We start from the raw sequence: 13,043 nt of genomic DNA, 5'->3' as shown, positions 1-13,043 counted from the left end.
TTATAAGGTGCTCAACTTAATGACAACGAAGTAGGTTCCAACTGCTAACACCCGTCAAAGAACGAAACCCAGATTGGCCTGATTTCAGTCTGTGACTATTTCACTCTCTAACAGAAAGACAATCGAAGCTGGGAGCATGGAAAGGAAAGTTAAAGGACTGAGAGGAGGGTTAGCGTGGGCAGAAGAGGAGGAGGAAGGCAGCCAGGATCACCTAATCACAACCACCAATTCCAGAAAGAAGGTTTAATGAAGAAAGGTTTATGATTTGCAAGACATAGCCAAGACATCAATTATGACGTAAGAAATTTGTCTAATCGAGATCACAGAAGAGCACATTGCTGAAGCAAGTCAAACAATTAGTAAGGCACGTCCCAGGGCTATGATTTAAAAGATTTAAATCCTACCGTAGTAATAGTCTGATTTCAACAGTTAACATCTATATCTAGAGACGAGTCTGTGTAATTAAGGCTCATGATTATTTCATATCTGAGCCTAGCTGACAAGAAATTATTTGTACCATCAAAGAATTTATATGCAAGAATGACGGTATTCTGTAAAGCTAGCAAAATATAATATGATTCAATACAACCATGATATTCTGGAAGAAGAAACTGGAGGTTTTCTATTGTTATTACTTCTATGTTAAATAGTAAGCAAAGCTTTCTTCTCTTGGACCCGACAGACCTTCACCTGTGTGTGTCTTCAGTAGCCTTTACTGAGGCTTCGATCCTACCCGTCCCTTCCCGCTCCCTCGTTCACCTAACATTTACCAGCATCATGGTTGTGTATTAACAACATTACAAAGAATCTTTGTTTTTACTTAATACTTTATAGAACTCTTTGAAGTGAAGTTTCCTCAGAAGTTAGTTATCTCTTGATATCTGCACGTCACAACAGAACTTCATATTTTCACAACCACAGTTTTGATATTAAGTAGAAAAAAATTTAAGTCAGAAACAGTATAGCAACTATTAATATAAGGACTCATAGGAAAATTAAAATATGAGTTTCATGTAAATATCAAAGTCTAGTGTTCAAAAGGCAGTTGCAATGATAAAATTTTTAGTACCCAAAGAGTCTGGCACACACAGAATTAAAGAACCTGTTGGCCCCAATAGGAATGTCCCTGCTGATACCCGTCCTGGAGGGGGTGACAGTGAGGAAACGTCTGGCCTCTGGGAGGAGCACACTGAACGTGCTGGCGTTCACGTTCCATGGATGGCAATGAGTGCCAGACAGTTTGAATTTAGAGCAGCAGACACAGTTAGGAACACACTGCTACAAGTAACAAAGTCTGCTAAAAATTCTGAGATAAAGAAAGCAAAATTCTCTTGCTGTATTACAGAAAAGGAGTATATAGTTTCAGAATCTTCATTTCCTTATACACATCATTAGAATAAACAGGACTTAATAGTTTCATTTTACTGAACACCTAAAAATAATGTTCAAGTTCAGACCCTCGGAAGGTATATACTAACTATAATAATGCTTCACAACCATTCAAAATTTTAAACTTTACAAATCCACTAGAAAAAGATAAATAAAGGTCTAGTATATCACTAAGGGCAACATAACTACTCGTCCAGCTGTTTTTCCGAACACCTACTTTGAACACCTACTCGTAGGTTGCTGTGGGCCGAGAGGCTGTCCAGCAGGTCCAACACAATCTCCACGCTTTGGTGATCTTATGATTAGGGTGGACAGAAGCAACTGTGGGGTTAGCATAGATCAGATACAGCACAGATTTGAAGCAATTACATGAATTTTTAAGATTGAGAAGACCATATTAGTAAAAATCTACTTGATAAAATCAGGGGATACTCAGCCCAAGAGATTAGCCACAGTGGTTTGATCACTAGCGTTCTAACTACTAATTCACCAATTCAAAGAACAAAACTGCTTTTATGTGGAAATTATTCTTAAAAAAGTGAACAAAAGAGGCTTGGCACCTGTAGCTCAATGAGTAAGGCACTGGCCACACACAATGAGGCTGGCAAGTTTGAGCCTGGCCCAGGCCTACTAAACAACAATGACAATTGCAACCAAAAAATAGCCGGGCATTATGGCGGGTGCCTGTAGTCCCAGCTACTGGGGGAGGCTGAGGCAAGAGAATCACTTAAGCCCAAGAGTTTGAGGTTGCTGTGAGCTGTGATAATAGCACTCTACTGAGGGTGACATAGTGAGAAAGTAAGAAAGTAAACAGAAGGAAAATATTTTTTCTTTACAAGCTCAGCATACTCAAGATCCTAGAGTTAACAGCTAATGTTAGCATCTTAGATCTTCTTGCCCTCCCAAGTCTTAAAAAGATATAAACTTAAGGAGAGAACTCTAAACTAACATGCAGAATCCAGGAAGCTGGAGCTGCTATGCGGGAGGGTCTGTGTTGTCACAGCGGTGGTAGAAGGTGGGGCAACTGGCTTCCTCTCCTCCTCCATTGGGTCTTTTGATGCCTCAGACGGCTGTGACTGTGATGTAGACGAACGCCCGAATCTTGAGAACAGCATCCCTCCGAGCCCCTTTCCGATGCTCGCGGCCCCTGCATGTCACAACACAGCACAGTCACTCTGCAGAACGCACCATCCACCGTGCCACGAGGCACCACCGTGTGAGAGCCAGCGGCAGAGGAACCAAACCCTCAGCACGGTTTTACAGGGTGGGAATGTACAAAAATTACAATTTATATTGTAGGGTTCTAAATAAAAATGGTGAAAAGAAGATAAGTTATAAGAACATACAAAGGAATAAAGATTCTATTTTATTCAAGTGATCGTTGTTTATTCAAATATTTGGCAAGATTGAAATCTTTAATAAAAGAACCATGCCATTGACATGGGTATATATTTGCTATTAATATGTTGACTACCATAGTCGAAATGTTATAAAAAGCCATTAATAAACCTGTGAGAATGACCAGGAGGGACAGCAGAGTCTGGCAGATAAAGCCTGTTTGTTGCGCCATCTGGTGGCATTTTGCATGAAGGCAACTTGTAGCCAAAAGCAGTCGCTAAATTCAAATGGCACATGACTGAGCTCTGGCCATACCCCAAACACTGTGCAGGAGAAGACTCTGTTCAAAGAGAAAGTAAACATCCTTCTGCCCCCAGGAAACACACAGTTTGAGAGCCTTTCAGAAGAGATCAGAGAACTGGTTGAGGGGCACCCTGGGAACACAGGGCTCTCATCTTGAAGGTGGACAGGTAGAGCGTTAAAACCAGGAATTTGCTCCAGATCTCAGTGAGCGTTAAGACCGACATCAAAAGGCGGGACAATCTTAGAATAATGCTTTTTCTGGTCCATCTAGCAATCTCATATTTTAAAGTTATAGAATATGATCTAAGCTAAAAAACCTTGAGAGCTTTTTGGTCCTCAAATATAAACAGTGAGAGAACCGTTAACTCTAGACCAGGGGTCCTCAAACTTTAAACAGGGGACCAGTTCACTGTCCCTCAGACTGTTGGAGGGTCGGACTGCAGGCCCTGGGATGAGTCTGCCACTAAGCAGGACAGGCAGTGGCGGCAAAAACACCCGGTGGGCTGGATAAATGTCCTAGGCAGGCCGGATAAATGTTCTAGGCGGGCCGCGTGTGGCCCGTGGGCCATAGTTTGAGGACACCTGCTCTAGACACAGGGGTTAGCTGCTGAAAGTTCCGTGATACACAGAATATCTCTAGGTCCCCCAACTGTGATATCTATACAAGAAGCGCTGCTGGTCACAGGCGGGGACACTTAGAGACATACCCAGGATGCTTGCTTTGCCGATATTCGTTATGGACTCTCCGTAGTGCCGGCGGGACAGGACAGGCGAGGTCACGGGGCTCGGTATGGTAGTAACACTGTCATTCTCTGAAACTGAGGTAGGTTCTTTTATTGGGTTGAGAAAGCTTGGCTTCATATGTTCGTAAGGTAGAGGATTCGAAGTATTGTACCAGTGGATCTGGACGGGTGAAATGTTGCTGTAGTGTTTCAGTATTAAAGGTTCTAATCTATAAGCCTTGATTAAAAAAAATTCAAACAAACACAACATTAAGCACAATACTTAGATATTAGCAAACTGTCCTTACTCTGTTGCATGTTAAGTATGCTTTACAGAGGAAATTTAACTTAAAAGGGGGATATTCAAACATGTATTTCTCTTTGTTCACCATTAATAATAATATTTCTATTTGGTTGATGATATTATGAAAAAATGAATCTGAGCTAACAGTATCAATTAGTTTTTCAGAGAAAGACTTTTATATTGTTCTGTTATCATTTAACTATTAGATTTATGTTAGTCACACTAGCAAAGCTGAAGTAATACATGGTAATCTAGAAAAGAGCAAATAAGGTCACTTCTTAATATGTGAAGGAGGGTGACATAGCGGAAAAGGCAGTGAGTGTGGTGTGAGAGTTCTCCAGCCTCCTGTCACGGCGCTGTCTCTTATTAACTGGGTGAGGCTTTCTGGGTCCTACGGCAGTGGTTCTCAACCTTCCTAATGCTGCGGCCCTTTAATACAGTTTCTGTGGGTCGTGACCCACAGGTTGAGAACCACTGCCATAAGGTCTCAGGGTGTGGGTTTCCTGAGCTGTGAGAGGAGGTAACACCTTCTCCCTCACGGAGCTTCGAGGAGGACAGGAACTGTTATAAGAACTGCAGTTCTGATTTAAGCTATTAAAAAAAGCACAAAAAAACTGAAATGGACAATAAATATTATAAGTTTAGATTCTTCCTTTACAATATAACAGAGTTTAAGATGCATAAAGGACAGGGTTCGGAGTTCATCTATGAACTCAAATTTACTGTCAAAGTACTAGAGAAAAAACAATGTAAGCCTATGTTAATTAAATGCCACTGACTTGCTGGTGTTTTCACATGTACTTTCCTCAGTCCTAACCCCCTAGGATGTAAAGTAATATCTATACAATTCAAATAAGACAGGGCCTCAGAAATGACTAGGCCAGGACTGTGCAGTCTGTACCGGAATCCAATAGTAGACTTTCCGGTCAGTGGCTTATTTTTTAAGTATGGCAGCTGTGAGTCTTTAACATGTGGGAGATTTTCTAAAATCTAATCATGGTCCATATTGCCTTCATTTGGTATTAGTAAAAACATCCTTTAAAAGACTTCATAAAGTTATATAAAGCTATATGTAAGTATAACATAAACAGATCATCCCTAAGGTATTTTATTTCATGATCCTTTAAATTAACGTTTAGCTGTTTTAATAATCAGATAAATGAATTCTTTTTTGAGATAGAGTCTCACTCTGTCATCAGGCTAGAGTGCTGTGGCATTATAGTTCACAGCAACCTTAGATTCCTGGGGGCTCACGCGATCCTCCTGCCTCAGCTGGTGTCCGCCACCATGCCCAGCTAGTTTTTCTATTTTTAGTAGCGACAGGGTCTCGCACTCCTGAGCTCAAGGGATCTTTCCGCTTTGGTCTCTCAGAGGGCTGGGATCACAGGCAGGAGCCATGGGGCTGGCCCTTTTTCATTAATTCAATGGCACCTTGCAAGGTTTTTCAGATTCTTTTATGGACATTTTAATATTGAGAAAAGTACATATTGCAACTCACCACTGGATCTGTAGGATGAAAAATATTTAGTAGCCGGTTACAAATCTCCCTAGGTAAAATATGGTCCTGACTTCCAGTGTTTCCAGGGCGGATGCCACGCAATGCCAAGAAAACCGCCAGTGGGGACCCCATGCAGAAGAAGTTCTCAACCTACAATGATGACAGAGTCACTCGGAATTTAAAAATGGTGGAGTGTTAATTTTTCTTTCTTTCTTTCTTTTTTTTTTTTTTTGAGACAGAGCCTCAAGCTATCCCCCTGGGTAGAGTGCTATGGCATCACAGCTCACAGCAACCTCCAACTCCTGGGTTCAAGTGGGTCTCCTGCCTCAGCCTCCCAAGTAGCTGGGACCACAGGCGTCTGCCACAACGCCTGGCTATTTTTTGGTTGCAGCCATCGTTGTTTGGTGGCTTGGGCTGGATTCGAACCTGCCACCTTGGGTGTACATGGCTGGTGCTTTAGCCACTTGAGCCACAGGCGCCGAGCCGAGTGTTAATTTTTCAACAGAAATTTGGGTATAACATGATAAAATAAAAGTAATAACATTATTTTGAAGTATATTTGTGAAATGAGCTTTGTCCAGATGGCATTCTTGCATTCTTTGTTGACCGTATTCCAATCATTAAACGTTCTAGAAAAATCATTATCTTTAAATCTAAAAGAAGTTTGGGGGAGAAGGATCATTTCCTTGTATGTCTCTGTGCACTCGGCAGAGATTTACTGAGCTCCCGTGGGAGGTGCTGTGCCGTAAAGGGACCAGTGAGAACCAGCAAGACAAAGTGTCCACACTCACAGTTCACAGTCCTGTGGGGAGGCGGAGTGAAGGAAGGGCCATAACTGGGGAGGAAGAGAGTGAAGAAAAGAATCATTAGTTCCAACTCTGAGGGCCTCAGAGAGGAGGCTGTATTTGCACTGGCCAGTAAAAAATAAAAAGGATTTCTACAGTAGAGGTTTGGACACTGAGGATGGCGTGACATTTCAGACTGTTAGAACCACATGAGGGTGGTTGAGACAGAAAGAATCTGGCTTATTTTTGAGAATAGAAATAGTCTTATATGGCTGAAAACTTGGGTGTGGGGAAAAGGTGGCTTAGAATGATAATATTCAGGCTTGGTACTTATAGCACAGTGGTTATGGCACCAGCCACATACACCAAAGTTGGTGGGTTCGAACCTGGCCTGGGCCAGCTAAACAACAATGATAACTGCAACAACAACAACAACAACAACAACAACAACAAAATAGCCTGGCATTGTGGAAGGCACCTGTAGTCCCAGCTACTTGGGAGGCTGAGGCAAGAGAATCACTTCAGCACAAGAGTTTGAGGTTGCTGTGAACTGTAACACCATGGAACTCTACCAAGGGCAATGTAGTGAGACTGTCTCAACAACAACAACAAAAGAATGATAATATTCAGAGCCTTGACTGTTCACTAAGAAAGCTGGACTTACTTCATTAGGCAGTGAAGGACAGGATTTGCCCCATATTTTAGGAAGTTAAACCTGGTTGTAGTGTGTGGATGAACTACAAAATTAAGACTGATGACCTGGAGACAAGTTAGGAATCTAAAGAATTTAGGCAAGAAGGAATCTGAACTAGGCAGGATAAACTGTTTCACCCAGAAATGGGAAAGCGAGAGGATAGCAGAGATGGACAGGATCGAATGGAGATGGGGTTAGGGGCGTATCAGAGACAATTCACAGACTGGGGTCTGGCTGACTGGGAGGACAGCGGATGCATCAGTTAATTATAACAGTAAACTCTACGTAGATTCTGTTTTTGTTCATTGTTAAGTGTGAGGGTTTTGTACAGCATGTTTTTTATTTTTTTTGGAGGCAGAGCCTCACTGTGTTGCCCTGGGTAGAGTGCTGTGGCATCACAGCTCACAGCAACCTCAAACTCTTGGGCTTAAGTGATTCATTCTCTTGCCTCAGCCTCCCAAGTAGCTGGGACTACAGGTGCCCACCACAATGCCCGGCTAAGTAAGGCATGTTTTAAATACTGTTTTAAAAGAATATGAGATAAATAATTAAAAAATCATTGTTCTTTCCTTACCTTAAATTTTAAGGCAGGTGCTTGTGTCATAGATGCCTTCAGCTCACGCAGCTGTTCTTCTATCTCCCTCAGCCTAGGACAGGGTGTGAAATCACAGACACATGTGTGCTTCATAACATCCTGTCTATCAGATGTGTACTTAGTTCACTTAAGTATAAAGAAGCAATGATGAGCTATTATCCCTTCCTCACATTAATCCCTGTTGACAGACTATAAATAAATGCATCTGCTGAAGTATAGGAAGCCTATAAAAATTTGTGAAACAATTAATAAAATACGACTACTCCTCACGACACTTGCTGTCAATAGCTTTTTTTTTTTTTTTTTGAGACAGAGCCTCAAGCTGTCCCCCTGGGTAGAGTGCTGTGGTGTCACAGCTCAGCAACCTCCAACTCCTGGGTTCAAGTGGGTCTCCTGCCTCTGCCTCCCAAGTAGCTGGGATGACAGGTGCCTGCCACCACGCCTGGCTATTTTTTTTTTTTTTTTGGTTGCAGCCATCATTGTTGTTTGGTGGGCCCAGGCTGGATTTGAACCTGCCACCTTAGGTGTATGTGGCTGGCACCTTAGCCACTTGAGCCACAGGCGCCGAGCCTGTCAATAGCTTTTTAAAGTAAGATGTGGGCTATATACAAACACATACAAGCACATACACACCGAATAGTCAATTCAGGGACATCGTTCATGATGCTCCTTTCTCTACCTGGAGAGCCTCAGAGGTGAGGTGTGTTCACTTCATTGCCTCCGGACCTGCTTCCTTTTTTATGGCAACTGTACAAGTAACCGACCACCATGCAGATGAACCACAGTTTAACCCTTCTCTGCTGAGGAACATTTGGGTTGTTTCACCCTTTTCCATTACGATGTCACACATCTACTTACATTTAATAAACTGTTAAGTTTTTGAAAAAAGCTACAGTTCAATTTTCTTTTCTTTTTTGAGACAGAGTCTCTGTCTGTTACCCAGGCTAGAGTGCCATGGTGTTATTTCAGTTCACAGCAACCTCAGACTCCCGGGCTCAAGTGATCCTCCAGCCTCAGCCTCCCAAGCAGCTGGGACTACAGGTGCCCGCCAAGACGCCAGGCTGTTTTTAGAGATGGGTCTCACTCTGGCTCACAGTGGTCTCAAACCTGTGAGCGCAGGCAATCCAGGGGCCCTGGCCTCCCAGAGGGCTGGAATCACAGGGGTGAGTCACCCTGCCAACCCTTGGAATAAGTTTTAGATTTCACTCCTAACAAATTGTGAAGAAAAGAGAAGGAATAAAAGAAGACTAACAAAGTAATTTGTTTTACACTGCAGGAGCATGCATATGATTAGCATGAAAATTAACAGTCTCTAGCTTGATCAGGCACACTACATAGTAGCTTTGTATCCTGAACAATGCATTTTTCCCTTTATCAAGAAAATCTTAGGATCTTTTGTCCTAAAGGATCCGTGACTTGGCTTGGGGGCCAGGACAGCGGACAGCTTACCGCCGCCGGGTCAGGAAGAGCTCGCCCAGCAGGTGGCGCTCCTCGCTGCTCAGCCAGCCCTCGTCAGGCAGCTCGTCCTCCCTCCGCAGCAGCTGCTCGTAGAGCCGGACCGGGTTCCAGCCCATCATGATGTCATACGTGATCACACAGCCCAAGGAGTGGGACACTATTGAGACTTTACCCCCATTTTCTTCAAAGTTTGGATTCCGAGAACAGAAAAGGGAATATAATCGGTTCAGCTCTTGCTGAAGGCCTTTAACTAGCTGTTTGGAATAAGAAAAGAAAACATTACTGTATTAGAGTTATCGCTAACTGCCGTAAACTTTACTTCTAAACTCAGATATATTAAGGAAGAAAACCCACATAGCTGGCCAAATAGGCCTCAGTTGTTAAAATAACTCGAGTGCTTCAAAACCTTGCAAAAATAAGTAAGGTATATATATTATTATAATCCACACCACTAAAGAGTGCAGGTAGATCCACCCATGGGGTCCTTACACAGTCCTCAGACCAACTGTAGGAGCCAGGAGTCCCACAGATTCAAAGGTCCATGCTGATCCTAGTGAGATTTCCAAGACTCTTGGAAATTTCTTCATTGTAACTTATCCATATGCAATTCTAAACTTCTGTGGTTTTCAGTTACAGTAAATTTTAGTAAAACAATAGCAGAGTTATGATAACGGTATACTGTTAGGTATTATGCATTTAGATAGCGTGATGCAAGGAAAGGCTTTAGTGTGCCTGCGAAGGGGCTCACTGCTGATGGACTTGGTATCTGTAGATTCCCATGAAGTCAGCAATAACATGGGAGCAAACAGTTATCTTCTCTGGTCAGGTTAGTATGTGAGAAGTGGCTTAGTAATTTTTTTGTAAAACTGCTTTCTTTGAAATTAGGCTTTAATAAACACTGCTGAAATATCCGTAATGCCAGAAGTGCACAAGGCCCTTCTGTTCCTCAGCTCGCACTGGGCCCTGCCCTGGTTCAGAAGACTCTTCCCAGCACGGCTCACTCGGATTTGTCTGGTCAGTCCCTCTCCAGGGCTATGTAATACCAGCCACTACTACGAAACCCAAGTGTTAGTTATCTGCTGCTTCTGTTTTCAGTTGTTATGTCTTAAGAGAAAGCCATTTTCCACCAACTTCTATTGAACATTCTTCATGTTCTGACATAGACTGAAAACTCTTGAGTGTGTTATGACTGATGGGGTCAGGAGGGACATAAACGAAGGCACTTGTGTTCTCTCTGCTGACATGGCAGAGCCTCAGGGTGTCCCAAAGGCATCCATACCCAGGAGCAAAATCAGGGCCACAGATATTCTGCGAGTTGTTCACCATGAGTGGGACAGAAGACTCCATGCATGTGTATGTGGAGAGAGGCGGCCAACACCTAGAGAATATTTTAACCTTTCTGGAAGGCAGGGAGTCACATCCTTCTATAATATCTTATACAAACTAAGTGCTCAATAAACAAATTTCAGTAAGCATGTAGATTATTACCAGCCGGTTCAGGATACATACATTATCAAACCTTACCTGGGTTTCCTGATACAGTAATTTTGCCAAAGCAACTGATTTTACTGTCAAACACCTGCCCTGAGTTTTGCAGCTAACGCGGTGTGAACACTCACTGCAGATGGCCCCAGGGAGCCTCATGGGGCAGTGGGTGCTCACTGCCTGCTGATTACACTAAAAGCCCAGAGATGTAAAAGGAATCGGCCAACGGGTGACAGGCAGATGGCTCACACTGTGAGTGCAGGAGACAGGGGGTCACGGCGAAGGTGAAGCTGTACCATGTGGGTTCAGATCCCGGCTCTGCCACTCAGCGGCTGGGGCACTTGGGCAAGTCCTGAGGTCTCTTTGCCTCAGTTTTCTCACCCTTCACATGAGGATACTGATCACATCTACTTCACAGGGTTTTTGTAAACATTACATGAGTTAAAACATGTTCATCATTCCTGTGAAATGGAATTCCTTTCCCTCAAACCACCAAAGTGACAAGGTGCATCTGGGAAGACTCTCGCATCCCATGGAGCAGACATTTGCCCCTTGCCCTTCAGCGCCGCCCTTCTGGTGCCCCAGCAGCACTACCATTTGGGAACTGTATGACCCATCACAGAAGGGAGGCAATAAAAGCAAGTCTACTATATACAAAAAGTTTAAAGAGAATTTTGCATCTAAAATTCTTTTGTGGAAGCAACAGTTGCAGATATAATTAATCAGATTCATACAAACTGATGTTTCTCAGACCCCTGAGACCATCCATCTTGTTAAGGGTCCCAGTGTCTAGTTTGAAGACTATCAAATTCACTTTTAAACACAGATGCTATTTATAGATTAATTCCTAAAATGTCTCATTTGCTTTTATTTTATTTTCTTGAGACAGCATCTTGGTCTGTCACTGTAGGCTGGAGTGTAGTGGCAAGATCATAGCTCACTGTAGCTTCAAACTTTTGGGCTCAGTGATCCTCCTGCCTCAGTTTCCTGTGTAGCTGGGACTTACAAGTTCATGCCAGCATGCTCAGCTAATTTTTAAAAAAATTACTTTGTAGATACAAGGTCTCACTAGGCTGGCCTTGAACTCCTGACCTCAAGTGATCCTCCTGTCTTGGCCTCCCAAAGTGCTGGGATTATAGGGCAAGTTACTATACTTGGCTTTCATTTGCTTCTCTAAAGATAGTATAAATAAAAAAGAGCATAAAATGTTAAAATTCAGGACATTGGCACTGTATCAGTGTAAATAACACCCAACAGCAACAAGATACTCACCTCGTCTCTGTATAGTGGGCTGGTATAATACATTATGTCCATGGCACTGCTGTTCAGCATGTCCCGTAAGCCCCGCACTTTGTCAGGAGTGATGGAATCCACAGTGTCTGCAGCACAAAAAGAGCAACACAGCAACAGCAAAACTAAACTTACAATGAAGGGTCTGCTTTAGGGAAAAAAATACATGTGAAAATCACACTGCCTGAAGTAAGAGCTCCTTAACTTAACACTAAAATACTGAAGACCAGATTTGGCTTTTATGGTCCTTCCCTTCCTGAACAATATTCCAAGAAGTGGTGTAAGACAAAAGGGGACATGAGAAAAAGACACCCTGTGGGACCAAGGGCATCACCAAATCTGTGAAGCCCCTACCTTGCTCATGTGTACTGGCTTCTGCACGAGGTGCAGGTGCACCCAGATCAAAACTAGGCCAGACGTTCTGGAACAAGCTTCAAGGGACACAATCCCAACTCCTTTCACAGCTCCTCTTCTGTTTTCTTCTGATTTTTTTTTAAATCTCTGAACCCTGGGCCTGGCGATACCCACGGGGAGAGACTAAACAGTCCCCCGAGTTTACATGTATCTGTCTTTAGTGAACCGGAGGGTCTACAGGCAACAACTGCCAATCACAGATATGCACAAAGGCAAATATTAAGTATATTTGCAAATTCCTCATCAGTAAACAAGATGGGGTTGCTGTAATTTACCACACTGAAAGGAAACTTACATAAATCATGGTACAAACCAGTATAGTCTTCCCTTGGTCTGTCACCCTAGGCTGGGTGTAGCTATGAGTTGCACTTAACCTTTGGAATTTCCAACTTGGAAAAATTATTCTATTAGACACCTAATAAAATTATCAGAGATGCAGAAAATTTGGCATTTCTTACAGAATGATAAAGAAGCACTACACTTGGATGAATACTATAATTTGAAAAAACAAGCTGGGCAGGATAAAGCTTATGATTTTAGTTAAGTACAATTTCTATCACCCTCTAGTTTTTTATGGCATTGGCTTGGGTTATTTTATTCGTATTTATTCCTTACTTTAATACGATGTAGTAATAACCAGAAGGCGATGACAAGCAAAGGCTGCAAGTCTTTTCACAGATACAAAGGGAAGTGCTGAGGCTGTCCATGGGCGCATACTGTATTTACAGCCGGTACACTGAGGCTGTCCATGGGTGTACACTGTATTTA

General features: G+C 42.8%; 1 protein-coding gene across 2 annotated transcripts in view; it reads right to left on the bottom strand.

Moving 5' to 3' along the window:
- The window catches only part of DDHD1 (DDHD domain containing 1), a 71,421-nt gene that overhangs the window by 5,641 nt on the left and 52,737 nt on the right, over positions 1-13,043 (bottom strand). For both annotated transcript variants that reach the window (XM_023514521.1, XM_003792132.2), the window contains 6 exons: positions 11,844-11,950; positions 9,078-9,340; positions 7,608-7,680; positions 5,555-5,704; positions 3,738-3,990; positions 2,339-2,536 (listed from right to left, as the gene is read on the bottom strand). In XM_023514521.1, the coding sequence (XP_023370289.1) occupies positions 2,339-2,536; positions 3,738-3,990; positions 5,555-5,704; positions 7,608-7,680; positions 9,078-9,340; positions 11,844-11,950 (1,044 nt within the window). The remainder of the gene's footprint in view (positions 1-2,338; positions 2,537-3,737; positions 3,991-5,554; positions 5,705-7,607; positions 7,681-9,077; positions 9,341-11,843; positions 11,951-13,043) is intronic.

Source organism: Otolemur garnettii, unplaced genomic scaffold (genome assembly GCF_000181295.1).
Source record: "Otolemur garnettii isolate 467f Iridium unplaced genomic scaffold, OtoGar3 scaffold00054, whole genome shotgun sequence".
NCBI classification, from domain to species: Eukaryota; Metazoa; Chordata; class Mammalia; order Primates; family Galagidae; genus Otolemur; species Otolemur garnettii.
The sequence above is the reverse complement of the archived record's forward strand: the minus strand, read 5'-3'. Positions and strand labels throughout refer to the sequence as shown.